We start from the raw sequence: 15,151 nt of genomic DNA on the forward strand, positions 1-15,151 counted from the left end.
GTCAATCAACTGACTGACTTTCTTGATGTCTATAGTATTCTCTCTGGTATGCAATCTGGTTTCCGCTCAGGTTATTGATGTGTCACTGCAACCTTAAAGAAGGGTCTAAACCATCTGACCCAGATGTTTTTTGGGGGGGTCATATTTAAGGAGCTATAGATATTTAGCACCTCAGACTCAGTGATTGCCTGCAGGGAGAAACTTTGTAGTGGGGCAGGGGGAAAAGAGGGAGAAGCATCGGGGATAGTTGCATTAGAAGGGGTGAGAGATGAGGAAATGTTGGACGTGCAAGGAGGCATGGCTGAGTCAAATGGGAATCCTGACCTTAATGAAGTGGTGATTAAAAAGCTCAGCCATGTGCTTCTTGTCAGTAACAACCACCTCATCAACTTTAAGGGACACGGGCAGCTGTGAGGAGGAGGGTTTATTCTCCAGGTCTTTAACAGTGTCCCATAACTTCTTGGGGTTAGACCCCATCCAAGATGGCATAGCTGTGAATACGTGTTTGTTTTGTCCTCTCGTGTACTTTGAAATTAAATTGAAATATATATACAAATCTCTTCTTGAATAATTTTTTTTTTATTATACCTTCCGGTAACTAGCCTCACCCAATGTAATACAGAATCGCTATTATTTTCAATTTTAGAACACATTCAAGAATCTCCAGAAGCTAACCAGCTAATTGGCTACAAGCTATTTAGTCATTGTTAGCCACTACTAGCGGCTTTTACCTTCTGCACAGATACCAGCCCTGTTTTAGCCTGGATAATACTCGCCTGTCTACCAATATCGGACTGTCTCTCCACAACAATGCCGGATTCCTGCCGTAATCCCTGCACCACTACTTCTGATCTTCACAGCTAGCTTGCAGCACCTATGTCATTTCATAGTTTGTCTTTTCAAGAAGCTGATTAAACACCATGATCATTACACAGGTGCACCTGGTGCTGGGGACAATAAGGCCACTCTAAAATGTGCAGTTTTGTCACAAAACATAGATGTCTCAAGTTCAGGGAGCGTGCAATTGGTATGCTGACTGCAGGAATGTCCACCAGAGCTGTTACCAGATAATTTGTTAATTTCTCTACCATGAACTGCCTCCAATGTCATTTTAGAGAATTTGACAGTATGTCCAACCGGCATCACAACCCCTGTAACCACACCAGTACAGGACCTCCACATGCGGCTTCGTCTGAGACCAGCCACCTGGACTTGCACAACCAAAGAATTTCTGCACAAACTATCAGAAAACTTCTAAGGGAATATCATCTACATCCTCACCAGGGTCTTGACCTGACAGCAGTTTGGGGTCATTACCTTCTTCAGTGTGCAATTGCTCATCATTGATGGCTGCTCACGTTTGATGGCCACTGGCACGCTGGAGAAGTGTGCTCTTCAGATTAATCCCGGTTCAACTGTAACGGGCAGATGGCAGACTGTGTATCGCATCGTGTGGGCAAGCAGTTTGCTGATGTGAACCAAGTGCCCCATGGTGGGGTTATGGTATGGGCAGGCATAAGCTACGTACAATGAACACGATTACATTTTTTCCATGGCAATTTGAATGCACATAGATTGCCGCACCATTCATCTTCCACCATCACCTCATGTTTCAGCATTATGAACGGCCCCATGTCTCAAGGATCTGTACACAATTCCTGGAAGCTGAAAATGTCCCAGTTCTTCCATGGCATGCATACTCACCAGATGTCACCCACTGAGCATGTTTGGGATGCTCTGATTCGACACGTTCGACAGCGTGTTCCAGTTCCAATTTATTTTTTTTTTTTTAAGGTATTGGTAACCAACAGATGCTAACAATACATACCTGTATTTCCAGTCGTGAAATCTGTAGATTAGGGCCTAATTGACTTATTTCCTTATGAACTGTTGCACAGTTTGTGGTTGTGACTACAGTGATAAGGTGAAACGTGTCCTATTTACAATTCCATTTTCCAAACGGATTACTGTGTTACTTTCATCTCTTATCAAGTTGTAAATTATAGTGCATTGACAATGGTGTTAACAAAAACAAAAAAGTTATGCTTTTTCCTCTCAGAACGGATTGGTTCACTAGACCTTGTTCCCTCGTGTATTATTAGGAGAATTAAGGTCAGAATACAGGGTGTGTATAGACACACCGTCGCCACATTTTCATTTATTTGATCTCCACCCCAAACTAAGTTCAAGGTCAGAATACATGTAGAGAGAAGTGTGTTCCATTTATGTGCGCTTGAGTCCGAATAGAGCCCCGCAGTGGTGTCATAAAGCCGAGTGGTCAAATAGGGAAATGGTTCCAATCATTTTTCCCATAGGGAATATTAGAAACACTTCAAATAAGGGCTGTGTTTTGTGTAGGTTTACATGGTTATCAATATTTTTGGGTCCATTTATTGATTTGAAAATGCTAATTAGCATCAAAACTAGCACTTTCTGCAAGCTCCTGCACATCTCTAGCTGACAGGAATTGTCAATTTAAAACTTGCACAATTCTGAACTAAGACATTGGTTCATTACTACATTATAGTTAATGCCTTGATTCGGCGGTCTCGTCCAGATCAGTTTCATTTTTTTTGGGGGGGGGGGGGGGGGGGCGGGGGGTAAATACAGGTGAATTGTCCAAGTTACCTTGTCCTAGAGATTTTCACTTGTCACAGGCTAAGTCTACATGAAACTTAGTCCTTAAGTGTTTCTAAAATCCCCTGTGGAAAAACAATTGGAACCATGTCCCTGTTTGACCGCTAGGTTATGATTCATACTTATCCCCTAATAGAATAGGTTACTTTTGAACATCAGACAGACTCAGTATGCTGTCAATAGACTGGCATTCTAGCAGTAACTGATAGGACCCAATAGTTAACTTTGGCTGTGCTTGAACTACCCCAAACCCATCTTTGTATTGTACATTTTTTTTTTTTTTTTACCTTTATTTAACCAGGCAAGTCAGTTAAGAACAAATTCTTATTTTCAATGACGGCCTAGGAACAGTGGGTTAACTGCCTGTTCAAGGGCAGAACGACAGATTTGTACCTTGTCAGCTTGGGGGTTTGAACTTGCAACCTTCCGGTTACTAGTCCAACGCTCTAACCACTAGGCTACCCTGCCGCCCCATATGGAGTGATATGGATTTTCCTTACAGGATGCCTTGGTGAGAAGGTTCATAAGAGACCATCACAAATGTCGACCGTGCACAGCGGATGGCCGTATATATTCTAAATATTGAGTTGACACCCAGCACGTGATCTACTGCGAACGGTCGATGTGTGTTAGTCTGACAAAACAAAGTTCAGAAGGGAACGAGACTTGACCCGACTTTTCTTGACAAACAAGAAGCCTTTATTTTATGTGGAAAAGAAAACTGCCATTTCATTCATCATGATCCAGAGATTCTGCACAATGTATTTAAGTGCACTGTTAAATCTAAAGTCATTTGTTTTTAGAGAGTATAGGGTAGATTAATGTCTTTGTATACACGCAAGCCTTCGATAAAAACACCAAATTACCACAGTCCTGTGATTAATTAGATCAGAGGGCAAACTGATAGGTCCTGTCCCAAATGGCACCCTATTCCCTACATAGTGCAAAACATTTTGACCAGGACCCATAAGGGTTTTGCACTATGTAGGGAATAGGGTGCCATTTTGGACCCAGGCAAAGAAAGAAAAAGAACCTGGCAGGACAGAGGCTATTATGTTTTATATTCTCTCTTCTGTACACTCCAGAACAGTGACCTGGAGCAGGGTGCAAGGTGTGGTTAGTTAGTAAAACACATAGGTCTAACTGAACTGAAGAACAGGGCTTCTTTAATGCTAGTAATCAATCCCTCCTAAATGGAATGGTCCCACACAAGAGCACTTTTTACAGCACGAGGAAAGGTTTGTGACACGCAGCAGAGTACATCTCTACACCGCACGGTCTGACTGGAGAACGTGCATATGCTTGGAATGGGAAGGATGGAAATCATGTCTGTATGCATTTTAAAATCAATTTTCTTCTCTCGAGAGCTACACAACCCCTTCAACCCTGTATAGGTCATTACTGGTATTGTACGTAGTGTTTCTAGTTGGTTTGTGGTTCATGGAAGCGGCAGTCGTGTTCAAATATAGAACATTGTAACTTTAGTTTCTGAATATACAATAATTAAATGCATTTTACAGACTGACAGAACAAGCTGCTCACACATCTACATGAGTTCTCACTACAGAGTGCAAATCAGATGCTTCACAACAACCTTTATTAAGGACTCGCTCTTCCCACAAGCCCCCTCATTGTACATAAAAATAAAAATGGACAAATTACATTAGTAAATATAATGGAATGTGGGGGAAAAATCCTTGTCATCCAATCCTTTTCTTTGACAATGGAAATGAAATTGAGTCCTTCATGACAAAAAGGAAAACGATAATTAAAACAGAGTAATAACTGCTTGTTGGAATCCCCTGTATGTTGCGAGTAGAAGATAGTAATGGCTGGTGAAGGACTGAGCTGAGTGGGGGGGGGGAGATGAAGGATGGGCTCCAGGGTTGCTCCGGACCAGAAGGGCCTTCACATGCTGTAGCCGAAGCCTGGCTGTGCCTGAGGGTTCTGGGGATAGCCCGCAGGGGCCTGGTAACCATAGCCATAGGCCTGCTGGGCTGGTACGGGCACACTGGGGCCAGCAGTCAGCATCAGCTGGGGTGTGCCTGGAGGAGAGTTACACATGTATTAGATTAGAATCTATTCAGATTTGATTTGTTTACTCATTCACAAAATTGTTTTAGCATGGCGTACAAGACACAGCGCAACTCTCAACATTCCAGAGTGCCAAGGAAGGAGTGGGGCAATGCTCCTTTAATCTTTTTTCATAGAAACAGAACAGAGAGACTGGAGAGATCGAGGGAAGTGGGCCAGATTCAAACCAATTTTGACTCTGGCATTTGTCTAAGTCAGACGTACGAACCACTGGACCACAAGGAAGCTTAAATGTGTTGTTCACTTGACTATCGCCATTCTGCTGCAGAGGGACAAGGAAGTGAGTTTAACAGAAAAATAGTGCTGAAAACATGTTGGCTCAGCATTTTAAATGATCAGGACCTGTTAGGAGGAGAAATACCAGCCTTTTGACACAGGAACTATTATGAATGATACGAATCTCAAAATTGTGATTCCGAGACAGCCCTATACACATATGCATGTCACCAATAAACACCCCCCAAAAAATGTACATGACATTTTATACATTTCTCGTTACCATCTACTTTTTGTCTTCGAGTCAAAACTTTACTACTTGCTGTACAAAAGGCTAGGTAATGAGGATTCAGTGTGAACAGCTGTACATGGTCTCCGTTCAAGTGTGCTGATCAGTTAATGTTACTTTAAAATACGACTGGACAGATGGACTCTTTTCTGGTTATAGACTGCACTTACACGGCCCCATAGAGATGTATAGAGGACACACTTACCACTACACGGAAAAGCCATCTATGGGGCTTTGCTTTCACAGAACCGATCAATGGCAAGGTTAAAGGTGCACCCTCTATACATTTCTATGGACTGCTGCTGCCAAACAGCCTTTCTCCACTCACTCGAGAACTAAATGAGGAAACAAGCTGAGATTGAATCATGGAAACACACCCAGTAGAGAGAAGATTCTGAAAAGGTTACGTGTTACTTTACTCCATTACCCATAAAAGTAATTGATTACGTAAAGTAATCACCTGACTTAGAATTCCTTACAATCAAATGCCGACCACATTATCTACCAAGAGAATTCTCTTCAATTATAGTCACTGCCATGTATATCCCCTCCCAAGCAGATAACTCGACGGCCCTGAAAGGAATTCACTGGACACCATATCCTGAGGCTGCATTTATTGTAGCTGGGTTTAGTAAACAAGGTTTAGTAAATTCGATCAGCATAGCGACACTGGCTGGTCGTATTCTTGACCATTGCTCCTCTAACTTCCGTGATGCAAATCTGACCATAATTCCATTTTGTTGCTCCCAGCATAAAGACAGAAACTAAAACAGGAAACAACCGTGCTCAGGTCAAGCCAATGCTGATCCGACCAATCGGATTCCATGCTTCAAGATTGCTTCGATCACATGGACTGGGATATGTTCCGGGTACCCTCAGACAATAACATTGACGCTGACTGAGCGAGTTTATTAGCAAGTGCATCGGTGATGTTGTATCCACTGTGACTATTAAAACCTTCCATAACCAGAGGATTGATGGCAGAATTTGCACACAACTGAAAGTATGACCACCGCTTTTAATTACGGCAAGGCGACCGGAAACAAACAGTGTAGCTATTCCCTCCGCAAGGAAAACAAGCAAAGCGTCAGTGTAGACAGAATTGCAATTCAACGGCTCAAATACGAGACACACGTGGCAGGGTCTACAGCCAATCACGGATTACAAAACAAAAACCATCGACGTCTTGCTCACAGACAAATTAAAACAACTTATTCGCTTTGAGGACAATACAGTGCCACTGTCGGTATCCCTAGCCGCGTCCTCAGTGCATGCGCAGACCAGCTTTAAATAACGCCACTTTAATAATGCCTACATATCCTTCATTACTCATCTCATATGTATATACTGCATCTTGCCTATGCCACACAGCCATCACTCATCCATATTTATATGTACATATTCTTAGTCATCCTTTTACATGTGTGTGTATAAGGTAGTCGTTGTGAATTTGTTAGATAGTACTGCACTGTCGGAACTAGAAGCACAAGCATTTCACTACCCTCGCATTACCATGTGTATGTGACCAATAAAATTTGAGTTGATACTTTTGTAACACGGTACCCCCAACACTGGTAGTGAATGATGCGCAAGGTACTTACCATAGACTATGGGTTGGGTCTCTGTCGCCTGCTCCTCCTCTTTCCGTAGGGACTCGGAGGTCTCCAGCTTGTCCACCTGGAATAAAGGTAAAAAATAACAATGAAACACAGCTACAAGCAGGCAGGCCTTAGAAGACTAGATGTGCTGGAAAGTCTTCATTCATCGACTTTCATTTAGTAGTTAAATTAAATGTTAAGTGATTGATGGACAGGACCGTTCCCGGTGTGTAAAGTGTGTACATTTCAGGTGATTTTTATTTAACACATTCAAGGCTGCTGTGAGCTGCCTCTTCGACATATATTTAAAACTAGTGAAGAAAAATGAGCATTAAGATATGCGTGACTGGAGAAAGACTCCATTGACTTTGGTCCCACCATTCAGCCACCAATCTGTACTTGAAGTTTTCAGATATACATTGCTATGTATGTAGAAAACCAAACCCATATCAAGTATGAATCAGGCCTACAAAAGCAGGAATGCCAACTACCCGATGGTATTTTCACCGATTTATCTAAGAACCATTCAACCTTCCTCATAAATCTAACATACTTAGTTTATAGCTTGTCAATATCAGCCCACTAACTCCAATCCTGGGAGTGACGTTTTAAGCATAGCAGTAAAAATAGCAGCTTTCCAAATGTTGTTAGGAAGAAAACTTAATTGTGTTGGCAAGATGCATTTTGTGCAAATTAAAATACACCCCCTTTTTCTTCACTATGTTTAGCTGTGGTTCTCAGTGTTTAAAGTGGGTTTAATTCCCTCCATACTTCTTGTTAGGAACGTAAGTAACTACTATCAGTAAATCTCTTCCCACAAAATCCCAACAAGCCAATGCTTCATTGAAAGGAGAAGAGCAACATGCTACAGTAGTTGTTAGAGCTGGTTAACAGTGTGCATGAAAGAGGCATAAGTACTATAGCGCAGAGGGAGTGAAAGCTTGGGATGATTTGTAGTCCAACCACTCAAGGACCCTTATTCCCGTCAGCCAACAGCAATGTCTCCTAGCTACTCAATGGCATGGCCTCTTATCACATGCATATTTTAAAACCAGAGAACATTTCCAAAAGTGCAGGTACCATTACCCATTTCTCACACAAACATACATTGCCTTCAGAAAGTATTCACACCCCTTGACTTTTTCCACATTGTGCCACTGATCTACACACAATACAAATAAAATCAATAAGCATATAACCCCTTTGTTATTGCAAGTCTAAACACATTCAGTAGTACAAATCACAAAAGTTGCATGGACTCACAATAGTGGATAAGATTTTTTAATATTTTTTTTATGATTACCCCACACACAAGTATCTGTTAAGGTCCCTCAGTCGAGTAGTGGATTTCAACCAAAGACTAGGGAAGTTTTCCAATGCCTCGCAAAGAAGGGCACCTATTGGTAGATGGGTCAAAATAAAGCAGACATTGAATATCCCTTTGAGCATGGTGAAGTTACTAATTACAATTTGGATGGTGAATCAGTACACCCAGTCACGACAAACACACAGGCGTCCTTCCTAACTCAGTTGCTGGAGAGGAAGGAAACCGCTCAGGGATATCACCATGAGGCCAATGGTGGCTTTAAAACAGTTCCAGTTTAATGGCTGTGATAGGATAAAACAGGATGGATCAACTAGTTATTCCACACTACTAACCTAAATGGAGTGAAAAGGAATACAAATATTCCAAAACATGCATCCTGTATGCTAATAAATTTACTTTTTGTCCTGAATACATAGCATTATGTTTGGGGCAAATCCAACAGCACACATCACTGAGTACCACTCTTCATATTTTAAAGCATGGAGGTGGCTGCATCATGTTATGGGTATTCTAGTCATTGGCAAGGATAAAAGGAAACAGAGCTAAGCACAGGCAAAATCCTAGAGGAAAAGCTGGTTCAGTCTACTTTCCAACAGACAATGGGAGATGAAGTCACCTTTCAAAGGATAATAACCTAAAACACAAGACCAAATATACACTGGAGTTGCTTACCAAGACGACATTGAATGTTCCCGAGTGGCTTGGTTACAGTTTTGACATAAAATGGCTGTATGACAATGATCATCAACCAGAGCTTGAAGAAAGATTTACCAAAGACTCACAGCTGTAATTTTTGCCCAAGGTGATTCTAACATGTATTGCCTCAGGGGGTTGAATACTAATCTAAATCAAGATTAGTTTTATTTTTCATTAATCTTTCAAAATAAATTGTGTAGATCGTTAAGACTTAAATCCATTTTAATCCCAATTTGTGGAAAAGGTCAAGGGGTGTGAATACTTTCTGAAGAAACTAAACATACAGTACATACTCTCCTAGATACAGTGTAAATGTCTGTGAAGGAATGCACTTTCCAGTTACTGCCCGTGAAAAATGTACTTAGACTGATGTTTTGTTGTTGCTCAGCTTCTAATTCACTGTCAATACAAACATGACAAAGTTTTAATTGTAAACCCGGTGGTTCGAGCCCTGGTTGACTGAAAGCCGTGGTATCAGACCATAAACCATGGGTAGGACAAAGAACTACTATTTACTGGTTTAATTACATTGATAACCAGGTTATAATCACAATAAGGCACCTCAAGGATTTGTGGTACAAGACCAATATACCACAGCTAAGGGCTGTATCCAGGCAGTCCGCGATGCGTCGTGCATAAGAGCCCTTAGCCGTGGTATATTGGCCATATACCTCAGGCCTTATTACTTAAATGTCATCACTACAAAATGTGTAATTTCTGAAACATTTTGAAAAAACTGCATTCTCTTCACAAACAATAATTAATTGATTGGCTCACAGTTTTAGTACGATGGTTAAATGCAGTCTACAACTGGTTTGCAGTCCTTTTTGAAAAAAGGTCTTAACTAAGTGCTGGCAGTATGTGGAGACTCAAGACGGAGTTCATTAAAAGGCGTTCCAACTTATTCTACAAAATTAACTTTTCTCTCAGACACTCTTGGGGCATCAAGGGTGCTTTAGTGGGTTGAAAGGTCAGGACTGGAAACCAATAGCAGACTGGCGTCGTTGGTAGTCTTCCTCAGACTAAGGGTTGTCATTGTTGAGTAAACTACAGATCTACTACAGTGCTTGGCTGCCCAGTCGGTGAGAGTCCGTTTGAGAGGACACTACTCGGTGTGTGGGTGTTTGGATAAATAATAGTGTAACAGATGACTTAAAATAAAACTCATGCAGATTCTTGAGGTTGCAGTCCTTCAAGATAAATGAACAAAAATGAAATAAAGAGATGGAATATAGGAATAGACTTTCACCTTTTCCTTAATTGCATTAACCTGGAAGGGAATTCAAGAAGCGCAGCTTAGAAAATAAAAATCAGTTTCCCATAGTGCAGAGAGAGCAGGCTGAGACAGGCAACCAAATATACACACTGTAGAAAATACAGTAACACTCCTGTCAAAGGAAGTCAAACAATTTCTGAATATTTCAAGTTTAATTGTTAAACTATCCTTTCCATCCTAAGAAATATTGTTTTTAAGATAACTACAATACTTATCTTTTTCACATTTACTTGCATCAAAATCGTTTCTACTGTGCTGGCCAAATATGAAAATTGGCAAAATGTTTTCAATTTAGTAGGCTAGTGTACAGCTGTACTAAAATATTGAGAGCAGAGCAGTCCAGACTGCATTAGCCCTGTTCTATTGATAGACAGACATGCTAGAACTAGCATCCTCCATTGGCTGGCCTAGAGAGCTGCTGGACTACTGTTCCATTCAGAGCCATATAATACATGTACAGTGCCTTCAGAAAGAATTCAGACCTTGAACTTTCCCACATTTTGTTACATTACAGCTTAATCTAAAATGTATTATTTTTTCCCCCTGATCAATCTACACACAATACCCCAAAATGACAAAGCAAAAACAGATTTGTATACATTTTTGCTTATTTAGGATGCACCCGAGCTCAATTTCAAGTCTCATACCAAAGGGTCTGAGTACTTATGTAAATCTTTTTTGTTCAATATATCTGCAAAAATTACTAAACCTGTTATTATGGGGTATTTGTGTGAAGATTGCTGAGAATTGTTTTATTTAATCCATTTTAGAATAACACAGAACCCAAACCGGCTGTGCGCCTGCGCATACATTTATTTTGTCCCCCTACACCAAACGTGATCACGACACGCAGGTTAAAATATCAAAACAAACTTTGAACCAATGACATTCATTTGGGGACAGGTCGAAAAGCATTAAATATTTATGGCAATTTAGTTAGTTAGCTTACACTTGCTAGCTAATTTGTCCTGGGATATAAACATTGAGTTATATTACCTGAAATGCTCAAGGTCCTCTACTCCGACAATTAATCCACACATAAAACGGTCAACCGAATTGTTTCTAGTCATCTCTCCTCCTTCCAGGTTTTTCATCTTTGAACTTATATGGTGATTGGAATCTAAACTTTCATAGTATCACAACGAAAAAACGGCAACACAATTCGTCTTTCAATCACCCAATGGGGTATAACCAATGAGGAGATGGCACGTGGGTACCTGCTTCTATAAACCAATGAGGAGATTGGAGAGGCAGGACTTGCAGCGCGATCTGCGTCAGAAATAGGATTGACTTCTATTTTAGCCCTTGGCAACGCAGACGCACACGAGCAGTGGGTGCAATAATTGAATAACAGATACCTACATTTATTTTGCGACGCGAGCGGTGTGGTCAGGGTATAAGGCTAACGTAACAAAATTAGGAAAAGTCAAGGGGTCTGAATACTTTCCGAAGGCACTGTAATATGTAGCTTAGGACTGACCCTATTTAGTTGACTGGTCAATTGTTTGGTTGATAGGCTGTTGGTCGACCGAGATTTCTTTAGTCGAGCAGTCAAATTATTTTTTACATTTGTTAAGGCGCACAACACACCGGTCTGATTCGCGCCTGTCTCAGTAGACTAATCCATTGGAGTCCACGGGGATGGCACAGTCCATCACTCTAAGACATGTCATACTGAAATTGTATATGGTTATGTAATATTATATAACAAATGCGCTTTCTCCAGCATTGGATACGGTCACTGTCTGCGGCTCTGAAACAATCTTTCCCCGTGTTGCTACTTTATGTGCACAATAGCGAAGTTAACCAGCATATTGGGATTTAGAACAATGCGGTGGAGGCAGCAGCAATGACGAGGAAACAACCCTTGCATTAGGCTAATTGTCTAAGAAAATTGAAGAGAGGAAATCTACTTAATTGTTTATAATCCATAGCCCAACTTAAATGTGCCCGGCTTTATAAATCATCCATATACACAATACTATTTAAACATTTAGACACGCCTACTCATTCAAGGGTTTTTCTTATTTTAAAAAATATATTTTCTGCATTGTAAAATAGGGAAGACAAACTATGAAGTAACACATATGGAATCATGTAGTAACCAAAGTGTTAAATCAAAATAGATTCTTCAAAGCTGCCACCTTTGACAGCTTTGCGCATTCTCTCAACCAGCTTCATGAGGAATTCATTTCAATTAACAGGTGTGGAATTTCTTTCCTTCTAAAGTCCATATTATGGCAAGAACAGCTCAAATAAGAAGAGAAATGACAGTCCATCATTACTTTAAGACATGGTCAGTCAATGCAGACAATTAAGAACTTTGAAAGTTTCTTCAAGTACAGTCGCAAAACCCATCAAGGGCTATGATGAAACAGGCTCTCATGAGGACCGCCACAGGAAAGGAAGACCCAGAGTTACCGCAGCTGCAGAGGATGAGTTCATTAGAGTTACCAGCCTCAAATTGCAGCCCGAATAAATGCTTCAGAATTCAAGTAACAGACATCAACATCATCTGCTCAGAGGAGACTGAGTCAATCAGACCTTCATGGTCGAATTGTTGTAAAGAAAACACTACTAAAAGGACACCAATAAGAAGAAGACTTGCTTGGGCCAAGAAACACAAGCAATGGCCATTAGACCTGTGGAAATCTGTCCTTTGGTCTGATGTGTCCAAATTTGAGATTTGTGGTTCCAACCGCTGTGTCTTTGAGATGCAGAGTAGGTGAACGGATGATCTCCACATGTGTGGTTCCCCCCATGAAGCAGGAAGGAGGTGCGATGGTGCTTTGCTGGTGGCACTGTCAGTGATTTATTTAGAATTCAAGGCAAACTTAACCAGCATTGCTACCACAGCATTCCGCAGCGATATGCAATCCCATCTGGTTCTCTCTTAGTGGGACTATCATTTGTTTTTCAACAGGACAATGACCCAACACACCTCTAGGCTGTGTAAGGGCTATTTGACCAAGAAGGACAATGATGGAGTGCTGCATCAGATGACCCGGCCTCCACAATCACCCGACCTCAACCCAATTGCGATGGTTTGGGATGAGTTGGACCGCAGAGTGAAGGAAAAGCAGCCAACAAGTGCTCAGCATGTGGGATCTCCTTCAAGACTGTTAGAAAAGCATTCTAGGTGAAGCAGGTTGAGAGAATGCAAAGCTGTCATCAAGGCAAAGGGTGGCTACTTTGAAGAAAATCTAAATATAACACTTTTTTGGTTACTACATAATTCCATGTGTTATTTCATAGTTGAGGTCAATGTAGAAAATAGTAAAAATAAAGGAAAAACCTTGAACGAATAGGTATGTCTGAACTTTTGACTGGTACTGTAGATGGAGAGAGAAATATGGCTGTGGTTGAGGTGTGCAGACAGACATGCTCAAGTCACAGCAGTCCCACATGCAGCATCCAATGACAAGCTCCACTTACTTGGCACTTAATATCAATGACAAGAAAACAAACTGGACTCTAGAGAGGAACTAAAGATCGTTTCAAAGCAGAGGGGACACCACCTTGAAACAATGCATCAACAAGACACTTGCACTGTACTAAAATAAAAATTTTAATTTCAGATGATGCAGTTTAATTTGTCAGCGCATTAAAACAATAAATCAATTACTGTCTTTGATATGGAAAGGGTAAACAAAAAAGCTGTAAAATGGTTAACAAGAGGGGAATTCAAACTAATGGCATGAGTATAAGGCATCGGAGCAGAGGTTTGTTTAGCTTGATCAAACTCAGACAAACAGAAGAGACGAGGCACTAAAAAGGCAAGTTGATAGAAAAACAAAATAAATAACTGTCTTCCTCTAGAGTCTACTGGCATGCCACACAATTATATTCTAAATAGAATATTCTACTGATTTCAGTAATTATATTTCTATTACAACACATGTGCTGCGAAGTCTAGACTGCTGGACTGAGTTCTAATGGAATCATTGAAGAATCTCTGGTAGAAACTGAACTTGCCATATAAAAATAAGGTATTGTGCTACTGACTAAGTGGCTTTTCAAACCTGGCCAACTGCTAAAAGCAGTTGACTGTGTAACAGAAGATCACTGCACAGTGTGTTTGGATGGCTTTGGGTCAAAGTGGACGATGGTATTTAGGATCAGCTTATTTTCACTCAATCCTAACCTTAAAGGTGCAAAGTCAGCAGTTGCTGCATCCTTTTTTGGACTTAAAAATTAACAATGTGTACCAATTGATTTGTGAAGAATATAACTTAAATGCTTCATGAGCTTCAACTGTCATACCCCATCAGAACACAATATCAGCTTGTTTACTCCAATGATTGTAAACAAAGTAAACATATAACCTCAAAACATGGTTAAAACTATGATTTTGTTAGTCCATAGCTCTGTCTATGAATTGTAGAGTGGTTACATTTCTCCAGTCTCGTCCCTCAGCTTTTAGCAAAACAGGGGCGGGGACTTAATTTGTTGTTGTTTCAACTGCTGATTGGCGCTTTAACCTTTTGGGGTAAGACATTCCAAACGGACCCTAGATCAATGATTAGGGGACAGTTCACCCAACTACCTCTGAAAGCAGACCTGGGTCGTGTTCATTAGCCACCAAATGGAATAAAACTGACATTTTCCGTTGCATGCCTTAATGAACACGTAGAATAAAACCGCTTTGCCCACTCAACACTCCACCTAGCCAAGTCCAAACAGCCACCAACCTTGGAGAGGTACTCTCTCATGACCTGGATGAAGTAGGGCATGGAGAAGTCCATGATGTTGTGCTTCCAGGCAGTCTCCAGCACCACGTCTGGCCTCAGCAGGTCGTAGCAGGTGAAAAGGCAGGCGGCAAAGCACTCCTTCTTGTCCTCCATCAGGAACCAGCCCAGCAGCTCCTCAGCCAGCTCCGTGTCCTTGGACTCTGACGCGTACTGCATGGCATCCTGGAGGAAAATGGGAACTATGAGGAGGAGGTTCAAGATCAGGAAAGTGACTTGATACTTTAGAGGGGAAGGTAGATACCAAGACAAAGTGGCAGGTGTGGCGCA

The 15,151-nt window shown here is 41.1% G+C and overlaps 1 protein-coding gene across 1 annotated transcript in view; it reads right to left on the minus strand.

Annotated features, from left to right (window-relative positions):
• Window positions 1-3,313: 3,313 nt before the first annotated feature.
• Window positions 3,314-15,151, minus strand: part of cltca (clathrin, heavy chain a (Hc)) — a 65,320-nt gene continuing 53,482 nt past the window's right edge. The window contains exons 28-30 of the mRNA XM_036937422.2: window positions 14,825-15,046; window positions 6,838-6,913; window positions 3,314-4,682 (exon numbers count right to left, since the gene is read on the minus strand). Coding sequence (XP_036793317.1) covers window positions 4,546-4,682; window positions 6,838-6,913; window positions 14,825-15,046 — 435 coding nt within the window. The 3' untranslated portion in view covers window positions 3,314-4,545. The remainder of the gene's footprint in view (window positions 4,683-6,837; window positions 6,914-14,824; window positions 15,047-15,151) is intronic.

Source organism: Oncorhynchus mykiss, chromosome 12 (assembly GCF_057628025.1).
Source record: "Oncorhynchus mykiss isolate SJ-2025 chromosome 12, ASM5762802v1, whole genome shotgun sequence".
NCBI classification, from domain to species: domain Eukaryota; kingdom Metazoa; phylum Chordata; class Actinopteri; order Salmoniformes; family Salmonidae; genus Oncorhynchus; species Oncorhynchus mykiss.